The 15,104-nt window shown below is 47.3% G+C and overlaps 1 protein-coding gene across 4 annotated transcripts; it reads left to right on the forward strand.

Annotated features, from left to right (window-relative positions):
• GJB1 (gap junction protein beta 1) lies at window positions 1–7,178 on the forward strand. 4 transcript variants are annotated; one of them, XM_065915590.1, is made up of 3 exons: window positions 30–92; window positions 4,398–4,522; window positions 5,560–7,177. In XM_065915590.1, exon 3 carries the CDS (start codon window positions 5,576–5,578, stop codon window positions 6,428–6,430), a length of 855 nt encoding a protein of 284 aa, XP_065771662.1. In that variant the 5' UTR covers window positions 30–92; window positions 4,398–4,522; window positions 5,560–5,575; the 3' UTR covers window positions 6,431–7,177. The 4 variants fall into 4 exon arrangements, with proteins under 4 accessions (XP_065771660.1, XP_065771662.1, XP_065771663.1 ...); XM_065915588.1 differs by lacking the exon at window positions 4,398–4,522 and having other exon boundaries at window positions 1–92; window positions 5,560–7,176; XM_065915591.1 differs by lacking the exons at window positions 30–92; window positions 4,398–4,522 and adding an exon at window positions 1,907–2,088 and having other exon boundaries at window positions 5,560–7,178.
• Window positions 7,179–15,104: the final 7,926 nt, after the last annotated feature.

Below are 15,104 nucleotides of genomic sequence, written 5' to 3' on the forward strand. Positions count from 1 at the left end.
TTTGTCCCTCCCCTGGACTGGGCTGACAGTACCTAGTGACATAGTGCAGATACGCCTGCAGACATTCCCTGGGAAAGGGCAGCAGCAGCCAGGTGAGGAAGCTGCGGGCTGAGGGACGTGGGCCCAGGGGCTGGTGTGGCCCAGGAGGGCAGAAGTGGGGGTTGGGGAGAGGCTTGGGTCTTGCCTTCTCCTGGGCTCAGCATTCAGCCACTTAGATCCCTTCTGTGTTTCGCTCTGAGCTGGACTGAGGCACCTCCTACCCGGGTGCCAGGCTTGCTTAGTCTCTCTCTGTAGCCCCCAACTCATCCTTTTCCCAGGCCTAGTGTTGTTTCTGCTCTCACTCTTTTCTGCCCAGGCAAGAATCACCCTTTTCCCCACAGGGTCAAATCCCCAGAAAGACTGGAGGGGGGCCCCCAGGCTCAGGGTGGCCAAGTTTATATCTTTAAGACATTTCCTGCCACACAGGGTTAGGGTTCAGTGGGGGGCCGCTGGGCACTGCCAGGTGCTGTTTTCCTTCCCTGATTAGAAGGCTAACCAGGCGTGCAACCAACATAGGGGCTGTGGACAGATGAATACAGTGCACTCGGCAGGCACAGAGGACCAGCCAACCGGGCCAAGATTTGGGAGCATTTTCTTGAGGCAGGCAGGGAGACTCAAGCTGAGCTTGGAGTAACTGATGACTGGGATATCTAAAGGATGGGTAGCCCCCTAGCTGTTTGAACGTTGTTCCAGCTGTTGGGAATGGCACAGCAGAATGCATGGACTTAGAAAGTGAGATGAGGAGAGGAGAATAGAGACAAGATGGATTTGAATGGAGAGAAGTATAGAGGAGGATGCAGCAGAGCAATGGGGAAGGGACCCAAGCTTTGATGAGGGGCCAACATGAGTCCTAATCTGAGTTCCAGCACTGGCCTACCAGCTGTGTGATAAATTACTCAGCTTCTTTGAGTCTCCATTGCCTCGTGCATTGAAGACAATAGCTCACAGCTCACAGGTTTGTTGTGAGGATAAGAGTTAAGGAACAGACTACTCCTAGCACAGAATAGGTATTCCCTAAGTGGTGGCTGCTTTAATAAGCCCAAGTAGAGAGCAACAGGAAGTCAGATAGTTGATGGGGGAGTAAAAGGGTATAGTCCAAACAGTGAGGAAGGGAGCTGATATTACTAGGAGCTCTGTGGAAAGATTATGGCAGAGCGAGAGAAGGAGAAAACTGGAATGAGCTAGACAGGCCCTGACCCAAGCCTGGCCACAGAATACATATGACAGTGTGGAGGAAACAGTGCAGTGACTAAGGTGCTATGGAACCGCAGGGTGGAGGCGGGGAAGAGAAGCAGGTGAAGAGGGAGAGGGATGGAGGGGTTTTGTCTTAGCCACACCAAATCGATGAAGGCAGCTGGAAATTCAGAAGAAAATCTGAGAAAAAGCCCCCTGCCCTGTCCTGCCAGAGGCTGCCTGTGAAATAGGGGAGAGAGTATGGAGTCTGAGGCTGAGTGTAACCTCATTTAGCCAAGCCAGGCCCCTCTTTCCCAAACCAAAAAGATGCAAGGATTTCCCATAGTTGGAAGGAGGGACAGGAAAGAGGTAGGAGCAGAAAGAGATAGACTTGAACGTGCGTGTGTGTACACGCATACACACGCATGCAGGCACATGTGGAAAGGAATGCTGAGAACATTTTTTTGAGTTCTGCGATCTAATTGATCTCAGAATGCAGTGTCCTTAAAGGAAGAGAGGCTGCCAAGGTACAAAGACTTTGAGGTCAGAGGAAAACAAATTTGAAATTTGACTCTACCATTTAGCAGAAGTGCAGTTGTCACTGAGGTAAGTTGTTTAACTTTTCTGAGCCTCACCTTCTCTATCTGAGAAGTGGGTATAATATTAGTTGCAGGGACTAAGGACAATCTCCTGATTTTGACCTGTGCTTGAGTACTTGGGCAAATCTGGATCTGAAGACAAGGCCAGAGCCAGACATGGTCAGAGAAATCTTGTCTAATTAAACACAGGAGCCAAACATGCCTGGAGCAACACAGAGCATATCAACACCTGGACTTTAACCCAAAGTCACAAAAACAGTTTGGATTTCAAAATCAGGTAACTCCCATGAATGTTTTTGAAATGAAACCCTTGAGTTACTGATGTTGACATAGGATCAGCTCTTTCCAAGGGAGAACAAAAATTGAGATCTCAGTGCTCACACAAGGGTCCTTAGGGGCTCTAAAGGGAGCTCCTGGCTATGTCCCAGAGGGCTCAAGAAGATGGAAGGTGGAGAGCTATAAGAACCTAGAAACTCAGGGGTGGCCAGGCTGTCTGTGAGGCGTCCCTAAACGACAGAGAGAAGAGAACAGCTGAAGTTCGCTTTGGGGCTTGAGGAAGCAGCCAGAGAAAGGTAAGGACAGGGAAACAGAACAAATCTAGAGGCAACTGAAAGCCCTGGGAAAGGAGGAGAGGAGAAGAGTTGTCAGTTATAGGAAAGAAGAGAAGGGCTAGAGGAGGATAAAAGTCAGACCAATCTTCAATCTCTCTGTTTCTTAAAAGCACTCATAGAAAGAAAAATTATATTTGTATCTGAGGCAGCAAAGCTTCTGGGAAAGAACATGGGCTCTGGAGTCAGCTTGTGTGTGTGTGTGTGTGTGTGTGTGTGTGTGTGTGTGTGTACGCGTGCGTGCATATGCGTTAGTCGCTGAGTTGTGTCTGACTTTTCGCAACCCTATGGGCTGTAACTTGCCAGGCTCCTCTGTCCATGGGATTCTCCAGGCAAGAATACTGGAGTGGGTTGCCATTACCTTCTCCAGGAGATCTTCCTGACACGGATCAAACCTGCGCCTCCCGCATTTCCTGCACTGCAGGCAGACTCTTTACCACTGAGCCACCAGGGAGTCAGCTTGACCTGGCTCAAAAATCCCAGCTCTGGCATGTACTCACCACATGTACCTTGTGACACTGAGATAAGTCCCTTCACCTTTCTCTACCTCAGTTTCCTCATCTGTGACATGAAGGTTACAATTAACATCTACCTCTCAGAGTTGTTTTGAGGTTTACAGGAGATTGTGTGCAAGGGCCTGGCACAGAGCAGGGGCTTGGAAAATGGTTATTCTTAACAATATGCTCCTCCACCACCTATTTTGACTCTAACAGGTCTCATTGAATGAAGCATTTCTTTCCATTGTACCTCCTGTACCAGCTCTGCCTTCAAAATCCCAGGCTTGGGAGAAAGGGCACCTGTGTTCCTGTTTTTCCTGCACTGGTTTAGGCCCACAGCATGAACTGACTGAGGCTTTTTTTTTAAGTTGCATGAAGAAACCTTGTTCGGACTATCCCTTTGCCCCTCAGTTTTTTTCATTCTGCTCCCTCAACTTTTCTTGGGCTTCCCTGATGGCTCAGTGGTAAAGAATCCGTCTGCCAATGCAGGAGATGCAAGAGACCTGGGTTCGATTTGTAGGTTGGGACAATCCCCTGAGACGAAAATGGCAACCTGCTCCAGTATTCTTGCCTGGAAAAACCCAAGGACAGAAAAACCCAACCCATGGCTGGCTATAGTCCATGGGGTCACAAAAGAGTCTGCCATGACTTAATGACTAATTCTAGCTACTAATACCTTCCCCCTTCCCCCTACAACAGAGAGGACCACCCAGAACTTGCCACAACGTTCAGGCCTTGTGTTGCCGCAGCCAGTTCCTGGCTTGCAGCATGATCTTCTTATAACTTAATGGCAAACAAGGTGGGAGGTAAAAGGAAGCCTTCTCCCCCTGCCTAAGAGATAGAGGGGAATTTCTTCCCTAGAGCAACTGGCAAACTCAGGAAACCAGGAATCACAACGTACACTTGACCCAGGGGCAGGGCAGCAACAGAACAGTCTGTTCTATTTCAGACAGACACTATAGGTCAACATTAGCATTGGGAAGAAAAAAAGAGGGATATTGGGTTTGGCAAACCACTTAGTTCCCCCCAAGCCACATTGTTTTCTCTTCCTGATAAAGTTTTACTTCCCTTGATCACCAACCATGAAATTGGAGCTGGGCTAAGAACTTTTACAGGTTGCTTCATTGAACCTCACAATAACACTGGGTATGAACCTCATTTATAGATGTGCACACAGACTCAGAGGTTTGGTGACTTACCCCAAAGTCATAGTAGATTAAAAAAAAAAAAAAACCCAAAGCTAGGTGGCTCTTATCTTTTCCATCTTCTAACCTTCTTCTGTTTGCTTGCTTGGTTAACTTTTGCTTTTTCCTTCTGACTTGTCCTCACTTGGCCATCCTCTGTATGGGCTCAAGGAGAGATGGTCAGGCTTTGCTCCATGACTTTGGGATAGGACTGCACTCACAGGTTAGCAACTTCCTTGTTTCTTGTGTTTTTATGGGTAGCCTTTGTTCTGTTGCTGTTTTTGTCATCATTAACAGCTAGCCTACACTTCGGGGAACACCATCTGCAAAAGCACAAAGACTGTACCGTGTAGAGCCTAGACTTCTGCTTCAGACACTTCTGTGTTTCATCCTACTCAGACACTTCAGCTGTGTGACCTTAAGTGAGTTACTTAACTTATCTGAGCTTCAGCTTCCTCAGCTGGAAAGACTGGGGTAGCAGTCCTTAGAGACTTGCTAAGTGGGTCAAAAGAAAGAATGTATGGGAAAATACTTAGCACAGTTCCTGGCTTGATAAAAGTGCACTCCTTTTCCTAACCTCAGGCTCACCCATATCCTGGAAGGGATTTAAGCCAGGAAAAATCCTGCTGAATCTAAGTTTCTAGCAGAGTCATGGGAGAGTGCCTTAGGCCAGAGGCTTCTGGTTCCCCTGGGTCCCATCTTACATGCACCTGTCCTTGTTCCATCTCCCCCCCCCCCCACCGTGGCCATTCTTCTGGCGGGGCTATGGGGTGGGTGCGGCGATGGACCGGGCGGGCACAGAACAGGTGGGTGCAGGCTGGGTGTCCGGCGCTGGGACACAAGTGCTCTGTGTGTAGGGTGGGCGGAAGTCAGGGCGTTTGATCTGAATTCTAAAGGGCGTTGTTCAGAGCCCCACAAAGGTCCCATTGTGCAGACACTGGGTATAAAGCAGCATATGACTCCCCAGCACCGGGCGGTGATGAATTGGGACGCAGGCGCGAACCCAGGGACCACTCCCCCTGCATAGACATGAGACCATAGGGGACCTGTCTGGGTGGCCTCAGGGATAGGCGCTCCCCAAGGTAACGGGGCTTTGTTGGGTTTAGCCCAGGTCCAGACTTAAGGAGCTGGGGGAGGGGAAGCTAAAGAGGATGGTTGATGGCAGAACAAGATGGGCCTGGCAAGGAAGGGCAGGAGAGGAGAGAATGTTGGATGAAGGTGGAGAAGAGTGATGGGGCTCAGGGAGGTCAAGTCATGAAGTGAATGAGTGAGGAGGAAAAGAAAGAGAAGGAGAGGCTGGCAAGGGAGAGGGAGTGGTGAGGAAAGCTATGACTCTCCTTCTTCCTTTCTTGTCACACTGGCTCTCGGAAGGGTTGGGGGGAGGTGTCAGGCAGTGTTATGGAGCCTGGCTTTCCACCCCAGCTTTCTGACAGTTTGTTCTGTGGCTCATGTTTTGCAGGTGTGAATGAGGCAGGATGAACTGGACGGGTTTGTACACCTTGCTCAGTGGCGTGAATCGGCATTCTACTGCCATTGGCCGAGTATGGCTCTCTGTCATCTTCATCTTCAGAATCATGGTGCTGGTGGTGGCTGCCGAGAGCGTGTGGGGTGATGAGAAGTCTTCCTTCATCTGCAACACACTCCAGCCTGGCTGCAACAGTGTCTGCTACGACCACTTTTTCCCCATTTCTCACGTGCGTCTGTGGTCTCTGCAGCTCATCTTGGTGTCCACCCCAGCTCTCCTCGTGGCCATGCACGTGGCACACCAGCAGCACATTGAAAAGAAAATGCTTCGACTTGAGGGCCACGGCGACCCCCTGCACCTGGAGGAGGTGAAGAGGCACAAGGTCCACATCTCAGGGACACTGTGGTGGACCTATGTGATCAGCGTGGTCTTCCGGCTGCTGTTCGAGGCTGCTTTCATGTATGTCTTTTATCTGCTCTACCCTGGCTATGCCATGGTGCGGCTGGTCAAGTGTGATGCCTACCCCTGCCCCAACACAGTGGACTGCTTCGTGTCCCGCCCCACGGAGAAAACCATCTTCACGGTCTTCATGCTGGCCGCCTCAGGCATCTGCATCATCCTCAATGTGGCCGAGGTGGTGTACCTCATCTTCCGGGCCTGTGCCCGCCGAGCCCAGCGCCGCTCCAATCCACCCTCCCGCAAGGGCTCAGGGGGCTTCGGCCATCGCCTCTCACCTGAATACAAGCAGAATGAGATCAACAAGTTGCTGAGTGAGCAGGACGGCTCCCTGAAAGACATACTGCGCCGCAGCCCCGGCACCGGGGCTGGGCTGGCCGAGAAGAGTGACCGCTGCTCGGCCTGCTGATGCCACAGACCAGGCAACCTCCCATCCTGCCCCCCACTCCTGTCCTGCCCCAGGCCTGCCCCTCCTTCTCCCCTGCCAGTGTGCAGGCCTCTGCCTGCTAGGGGTTGCTCCATCAAAACTTTCCTTCCCTCCCTCCTTCCCTTCCTCCCCAGGGCCTTCTGCCTCAGGATCTGAAGGTGTGGGGAGCTGGAGGCCACTCACGCCAGCACTCAAGGCTATCGGGGGCGCAGGCAGCTCTCGTTGCCCGCACCCCTTCCTCTTCCCTCTCCCTCTCCCTGGGACCACTGGGGACCAGAGGTGGGATGCTCTGACAACATCTCCAATTATGAAACTAATCTTAACCCCGTGCTGTCAGATACCCTATTTCTGGAGTCACATCGGTGGGGAGGGATGTGGGCAAGTGGAGTGGAGGGAGGGTGCTGTGGACGTGTGGGTGGAAAGGGAGGGTAGCAAACAAGAAAAGGAGGAACAGTGCTTGCCGGCCCTGAGGAAAAGGAGGACATGTCTGGGGTGGAGGAGCTAGGGAGGGAGAAGCAGGCAGATAAGTTGGAGTGGGGGTTGGTCAGGGTTGTCTTTGCCTCTAGTCCCCAAGGCCTCTCTGTGCCTGAAATGTTACACATTAAACAGGATTTTACAGTAAACGAAGAGGTGGCTTGTGTGTTTGTGAAGTTCTTTCTCCTGCAATCTCTGACCACCCCCTGGATGAGCTGGCCTTGGCTTTTTGCTGATCAAGAAAGAAATGTGAAAAGAAAGAGCAATTTGAGTAGCTGAAGCTGCCAAGGAGGGACTGCCGTGCGTATCCCACTACCCCACAGGCCAGGCACAACCAGGCCCAGAGCCATTCTCTCCTGTTTTTTGTTTGGTTTGGGTTCTTTTGCCCCCGTTTTAAAATAACAGTTTTATTGGACTCTAATTCACTCATCCCTTTCTCTGATTGATTTTTTTCATCCATTTTAAGTATGTAGTTTATGGAGTTTGGGTAATTTTGTGCAGTTTTGTAAACATGACCACAATCTATTATAAAACATCTACATGCCCTCAAAAAGTTTCCTTGGACCCCTTCCTCTGATTTTAAAAAGATTAAAATGACAACTCCCTCGAGAGACAGGAAATGATGGAGAAAGTTCACAAGTCTGAGAGGGTAGCATGCCTGTCCCCTGCAGCCTGTCCTCCCTCAAAACTCAGCCTTCACTCCCTATGGATGCTCTCCAAGCGACCCACTGGATTGCACAGTGATTCTGACCCCTTTTCTCAGATGTAGCCCTAATTCTACCCTTCTCCCCAGTTTCCTTCCCTCAGGAATCAATGCCTCCCACCCCAGAGATGTCTCTAACACAGGTTAAACATTTCACAGCAGCAGTTTCCTCAGCATCACTCATGCAAGCAGCAGGTACCTCCCCTCTTTCCCTGGGCTGTGGTGGGAAGAGCTCCAGGCTGGCACTTGATAAAGCTGGGTTTGAGTCTTGGTTCTGTCACTTAGTAGCAAAGTATTCCCTTCTGCAAGCTTCCACTTTCTTATGAGCAAACAAGGGCTGGCCCAGAACCTTTCTAAGCTTCCTTTAACACTCTGGGCTCCATGGATTCCCCAAAGTCTCCCCCAGTCTCATGAGGGTTCCCTGATGCAGAGTCACTGCCCTCACCAATGGCCCTTAGGAGTAAAAGTTTCCCCCACAGTGGGTTTCTCCCTTCAGCTTCCATACCTCTTAACAGAAAAAATTATTTGCTACTCCCTTTCAGAGAATGCTGACACCCTGTGGGAAGTATGTCAGAAAGGAAGAGAAAATCAGGCATAATCTTATCAGAATTGTTCTCTAGAAACAGTCTTTTTTCTTCAGACAGAAAGCCTGGGAGGGTTCCTCATTCAAGGAGGTTTCTCCTTTGGAAAAGAAAGGAGTGCACAAGTATTCCTTTCCCACACACTCTGCAATCCTGAAAGAGAGTTCCCCCCTCTCTTAAAAGACAGACATTCCTTTCCTGCAAGAAATTTCCTTCTTCCTTAGTAAACCGACAGCTACTGTCAGAGGACAGGTCCCCACCCCCTCACGGTGAGGGGAGATTTCTTTTCTTATTGAAATACATCCCCCCTCCCTTCACAACACAACACAACAAACAACAGCAGCTCATTTCTGTCCAAAAGGCCAAAGAGAGAAAGTTTTTCTTTTTAAAATTCCATCCTTGTTCAACAAAGGAACTTCATACCCTTCCCACATTGAGAAATGTTAAATCTATCACCTCGGAAATCTAGTTTCTCTTCAGATTCTAAGAATTCCCCTTGGAAAGGGGTTCCATCTCCAGATGAAGACTTTCCTCTCCAGGGGGCAGTGGTGGGACAATAAAGCTACTGGGCTGGGTGTTTCAGTCAAAAGGACACTTACTCTTGTGTATTGTGAAACAGGTCATTGCATGTGTGCTCAGTTGCTCAGTCGTGTGACTGTCTGCGACCCCATGGACTATAGCCTGCCAGGCTCTTCTACCCATATGATTTTCCTGGCAAGAACACTGGAGTGGGTTGCCATTTCTTCCTCTAGGGGATCTTCCTGACCTAGGAATAGAACCCACATCACGTGCATTGGCAGGCAGATTCTTTACCACTGAGTACCTGGGAAGGTGGGAGCAGGCCAAAGGAAGTTTGAGGGGAGCTGGTGTGCACAATATATATAGCAAAGAGGTAGGCGGATACAGCAGGCTGACCTTAGGACTGACTTTTTTTTTTTTTTTAGGACTGACTTTTTTATTTGAGGTTATGTCACAAACATGTAAGGGTTTCTTATACAGGAGGCAAGTGGGGCTTAGTACTTGCCACACAGAAGACACCCAGTAGAGCAACTGTAGTAGTGAAGATGGCAATGAAATTAGGAAACCTACTTCTAGCTCCTGGAAACATTATACTTATCCTCTCTGAGTCTCAGCTTCCTCACCTGAAATACAAGGTTGATGATAACCTCTCTACCTCTTTCACAGAGCTTTTGCGAGACCCAAACAAGATGTGTTCAAAAGCTGGTTTATACACTGTAAAAGTAAGGGACGATAGTATCATCAGCACTGAGACCACAGCCTTAGGGCTTGCTAGAACTCGATGAGCCAGAAAGGAGTGAGGCTGGTTCAGCTAGGTTGGAGCTAGTGGAAGGAACTTGGCAACATATGGTTACCCCAGGGAATGGACAGCAGTCTAAACAGCAAAGTCCAGGAGATGTCACAAACTTCTTTTGAGCATGATCCATTTAAGGGTAAATATTTAAGGGGTGTGATCTGAGGATAGAAAAGGCCTGGTAACAAGCTTCTGGCATTCTCTCTCATGGTACTAGTACTTCTTAGAGACATTTCTGGTCTTTTTAGAGCATCTGTGTGTGCAGAGATACCAGGAGCTGGGGGCAAAGGAACAGAGTCAGCTCCTGGATAAAGGGACTGGTTGAACTAGGAGAGTAGTCAAGGCCCCAGCCAGCTGAGTTGGGATTTCAAAGCAGGCTGCAGTCTCCATAGAGAATTGGCATGGCAACCATGAACTGATTCAGATGTCCAATCAGATAGCCTGGGTGCACACAGTGGTAGCTAGAGGGGAATGCTTGCTCCATTTACTGATTCCACAATACTTAAATGCCAGACCTGACCTGTGGGAGAGAAGGGACTATAAAAGCCCACCAAGCTAGGCTCCCTTTGATTCCTGGACTAGGCCAGTCTGAACCTGTCAGGTGGGGAAAGGATTGGGGCACTTTAGGGAGGGAGAATAAAGTAGACAGAAAACATACAGATATCTGAAAGGGTATGGTGTTGTCTTCAGAGTTAGACAAACAATCTGCTATGAAGGATTTGAGGAGGGAAATGGCTAGAGGGGAGGTAGGACAGATAAACTGTGACCTGCTAATAATGGGCCTTGTATGTCACTATAAGGCATTAAGACTATTCTATAGTTGAGTTTTGAGTAAGGGAATGCCACCTTCAGATTTGCAGTGTGGGAGCTCACTCTGGCAGCTGCAGAGACAGTAGATTGGTGGTTGGAAAAATGAGGGGAAGAATGACTGGCCATGGGACTGTGGCAATAGCCCAAGTGGGGCCTGTGGGATTCGGACAATGGCAGGAGGAGTAAGAGGACACAAATGTAAGAGACTCTTTGGATGCAGGATTGATGCCAGGACTTGATATCTGAGTGTGGCGAGACTGAGGAGCCAAAGACCATTTGGAGATTTCCTCCCCCTTCCTTGACTGGCAGATTCCTAATCATTGAAGACTCAGCTCAAAGGTCAGTTCCTATATGAAACCTTCATCTCTCTTCTCCTTGCTCCCTCCCCCTAGCCCCTCAGAAGGAAGGAGTCCTCCCCCCATTCTGAATTCCTGCAGGATATTGTAATAGTGTGTGTTGATTAGAGTTCTTATCAAACTGTGTGGTAATTACTTGCATAATCTTAGCATACAGTAATGCTTAGTCTGTTGAATTAAGGGCAGTAGGAAAGAGGATATAGGCATGTGCAAAGGCTCAGGGTCTTGAAAGAGTAGAGTGTGTCCTAGAGCAAAAAATGCCTGGGAAAAAAAAATGCCTGGGATGGGGCTCAGGGTGTGATAGGAAATAAGACTGGCAATTCAGGTTGGGGCCAGGCCATGAAGGGTCTCATATACTATGTGTAGAAATTTACACAGGAGTTTGAACTCTCAACTATCACAGGTAGGTATCCTTCTTTTTTAAAAGTTAGGTCCCTACTAGTGTGCGTGCATGCAAAGTTGCTTCAGTTGTATCTGACTCTTTGCAACCTTAAGGACTATAGCCCGCCAGGCTCCTCTGTCCATGGGATTCTCCAGGCAAAAATACTGGAGTGGGTGGCCACACCCTCCTCCAGGGGATCTTCCTGACCCAGGATCAAGCTCATGTCTCTTATATCTCCTGCATTGGCAGGTGGATTCTTTACCACTACGCCACCTGGGAAGCCCAGGCTCCTACTAGACTTGTAGGCAATTCTGTGCTCATCATGGTAGGCAGACTGGAGATACTGAGGAGATTCAGGTCAGGGCAGACCTTGCATAACTTGATGCATTAAGGTTGAAGGAGAACTATGGAAGAAAGGGCAGAGCAATTTGACAGTGGACTTCAAAGAGAAAGGGTTATTTATTCAGGATGGTGAACAACTGTTCTCCATGTCAACTGAAGACCCTCAGTACAGCATAGTGACCTTTGCCAAGTTGCTTGGCCACTCTATGCCTCAGTTTCCTCTTCTGTAAAATAGAGATAATAATAGTACGTCTGTCACAGGGCTGTAGTGAGGATCAAATGCATTCATTACATAAAAGACACTTAGAATAGTACCTAGTTGATAGTAAGTTCTGTGCAAGTGTCTGTTTTTATTTCCTCCCACCATCTTTGCCATCCTCCAAAGATTAACCAAGAAAAAGAAATGCAAAAGGGCAAAATGGTTGTCTGAGGAGGCCTCAAAAATATCTGTGAACAGAAGAGAAGCCACAGGCAAAGGAGAAAACAAAAGATATACCCATTTGAATGCAGAGTTCCAAAGAAGAGCAAAGAGAGATAAGAAAGCCTTCCTCTGTGATCAATGCAAAGAAATAGAGGAAAACAAGAGAATGGGAAAGACTAGAGATCTCTTCGAGAAAATTAGAGATACCAAGGGAACATTTCATGCAAAGATGGGCACAATAAAGGAGAGAAATGGTATGGACCTCATAGAAGCAGAAGATATTAAGAAGAGGTGGCAAGAATACACAGAAGAACTATACAAAAAAAGATCTTCACAACACAGATAATCACAATGGTGTGATCACTCACCTAGAGCCAGACATCCTGGAGTGCAAAGTCAAGTGGGCCTTAGGAAGCATGTCTATGAACAAAGCTAGTGTAGGTGATGGAATTCCAGCTGAGCTATTTCAAATCTTAAAAGATGATGCTGTGAAAGTGCTGCACTCAATATGCCAGCAAATTTGGAAAACTCAGCAGTGGCCACAGGACTGGAAAAGGTCAGTTTTCATCCCAATCCCAAAGAAAGGCAATGCCAAAGAATGCTCAAACTACCACACAATTGCACTCATCTCACACGTTAGCAAAGTAATGCTCAAAATCCTCCAAGCCAGGCTTCAACAGTATGTGAACCGTGAATTTCCAGATGTTCAAGCTGGATTTAGAGAAGGCAGAGGAACCATAGATCAAATTGCCAACATCCATTGGATCATCGAAAGAGCAAGAGAATTCCAGAAAAGCATCTATTTCTGCTTTATTGACTATGCCAAAGCCTTTGACTGTGTGGATCACAACAAACTGTGGAAAATTCTTAAAGAGATGGGAATACCAGATCACCTGACCTGCCTCTTGAGAAATCTGTATGCAGGTCAGGAAGCAACAGGTAGAACTGGACATGAAACAACAGACTGATTCCAAATCGGGAAAGGAGTACATCAAGGCTGTATATTGTCACTGTGCTTATTTAACTTATATGCAGAGTACATCATGAGAAGTGCTGGGCTGGATGAAGCACAAGCTGGAATCAAGATTGCTGGGAGAAACATCAATAACCTCAGATATGCAGATGACACCACCCTTATGGCAGAAAGCAAAAAAGAACTAAAGAGCCTCTTGATGAAAATGAAAGAGGAGAGTGAAAAAGTTGGCTTAAAACTCAACATTCAGAAAACTAAGATCATGGCATCTGGTCCCATCACTTCATGGCAAATAAAAATGAGGAAACAGTGGAAACTGGCACACTTTATTTTTGGGGGCTCCAAAATTACTGCAGATAGTGACTGCAGCCATGAAATTAAAAGACCCTGGCTCCTTGGAAGAAAAGTTATGACCAACCTAGACAGCATATTAAAAAGCAGAGACATTACTTTGCCAACAAAGGTCCATCTAGTCAAAACTATGGTTTTTCCAGTAGTCTTGTATGGATGTGAGAGTTGGACTATAAAGAAAGCTGAGTGCTGAAGAACTGATGCTTTTGAACTGTGGTGTTGGAGAAGACTCTTGAGAGTCCCTCGGACTGCAAGGAGATCCAACCAGTCCATCCTAAAGGAAATCAGTCCTGAATATTCACTGGAAGGACTGATGCTGAAGCTGAAACTCCAATACTTTGGCCACCTGATGCGAGTAACTCATTGATTTGTAAAGACCTTGATGTTGGGAAAGATTGAAGGTGGGAGGAGAAGAGGATGACAGAGGATGAGATGGTTGGATGGCATCACTGACTCAAAGGACATGAGTTTGAGTAAACTCCGGGAGTTGGTGATGGACAGGGAGGCCTGTCAGTCCAGCAAGGCTGCAGTCCATGGGGTCGCAAAGAGTCAGACACATGACTGAACTGAACTGAAAGATTCACCAGCTCTTTCAAACACTGAGCTAAATTCTTTGTCTCACCTAACTAACATCTTTTCTTGACTGTCTAGTTGTCAATTGTGTGCTGAAGTAGGCAAATCTTCATGTTTGCATACATCTAATGGTACATATGACCACATTCAGATATAAGTGGAAGGATAGTTGTGGGGGGAGGGCCTTAATTCTTAATGTAGTTTTAATGAAAAGAATGTGTCTCAATCATAATTAAATCTGAAACTTTATTCCCAGACTTAGAAATAACTTAAGTGTGGGGCTTTCTTTGTGGTCCAGTGGTTAAGACTCTGCTCTACTGCAGGGTATGTGGGTTCAGATCCCACATGCCATGCAGTGTAGCCAAAAAAGAAAGAAAGAAAAAGGGAAATAACTCAGGTGGATGAAAGGAAAGAAGAAAGGGGATTGCTTATGGAGCATTCAGTATGGACCAGATTTAGTGATAAATTAAGCACTTATATGTATCATCTCAGTAATGGTAACATAGCTATTACTATACCCATACTTGTAGATGAGGAAATGGAGGTTCAGAGAGGTTGAGTAGTATGTCCAGCTGAAAACTGCAGAGCTAGAATGAACACTTAGGCCTATTCTAATCCAAAATCTGTGCTATCTCCTCTATCCCAAAGTAAATACTCTATGTTGCCCTAGGAATGCTTTCATGATAGCGGAGGCTGGTGGGGGAAGCTCAGTATGATATGAAAAAATTACGTTACTGGAAAACAAGATGTGCATTTGGGGGGCCCTAAGGTTAGGAGAGAGGAATGATGAAAGCTGAAGAACGGGCTGCCCTGCGCTTCTTCCAAGATCTCTGCTTGGAGCAGGATCCAGAAATTGTCCATTTCTAGGAAGCAAGGCAATTTGGGGAGTGCAGGCAAAACGGGGAGAGAGACTTATTTAGAACCCCTATCTTTCAACCCCGTGAATCATGGTAAGTTTTAAAAATCCTACTATTTCTCTTCCTTAAGCTTAGAAATCTCAAACACAGGCTTCGTTTTCCAGCAGTTCTCTTGCCACTTTCTCTTTGCCTTCCATCTTCCTTTTAAGGGGCAAAGCCCCTCATTCCACAATTAGAGATAAAGGTCTTGAAAAGCAGATACCTTGGAGGATTAATGCCAACAACAACAACAACAACAACAAATCATTCACACTAGAATATAATCAATTCACCAACAAAGAAAGTCTTGTTAGTTGGCTTCCCAAATCTTTCTCAAGTTCCTTTCCTTCTCAGCATTCCCATTATGCTGCAGTCTTTCTTCAGGCCTTGAAATTATCTCCTCGCTGGTAATGTAGATAATAAAAGCTAATGTTTATTAAGTGCTTGTTGTGTGCTGGGCACTGTGTTAAACTGTATCTCCC

The sequence above is a fragment of the Muntiacus reevesi genome, chromosome X, assembly GCF_963930625.1.
Source record: "Muntiacus reevesi chromosome X, mMunRee1.1, whole genome shotgun sequence".
Lineage (NCBI taxonomy): Eukaryota > Metazoa > Chordata > Mammalia > Artiodactyla > Cervidae > Muntiacus > Muntiacus reevesi.

Coding starts and splice junctions, on each gene's coding strand:
- GJB1 (XM_065915588.1), top strand. CDS start 5,576: ATGAACTGGACGGGTTTGTACACCTTGCTCAGTGGCGTGAATCGGCAT.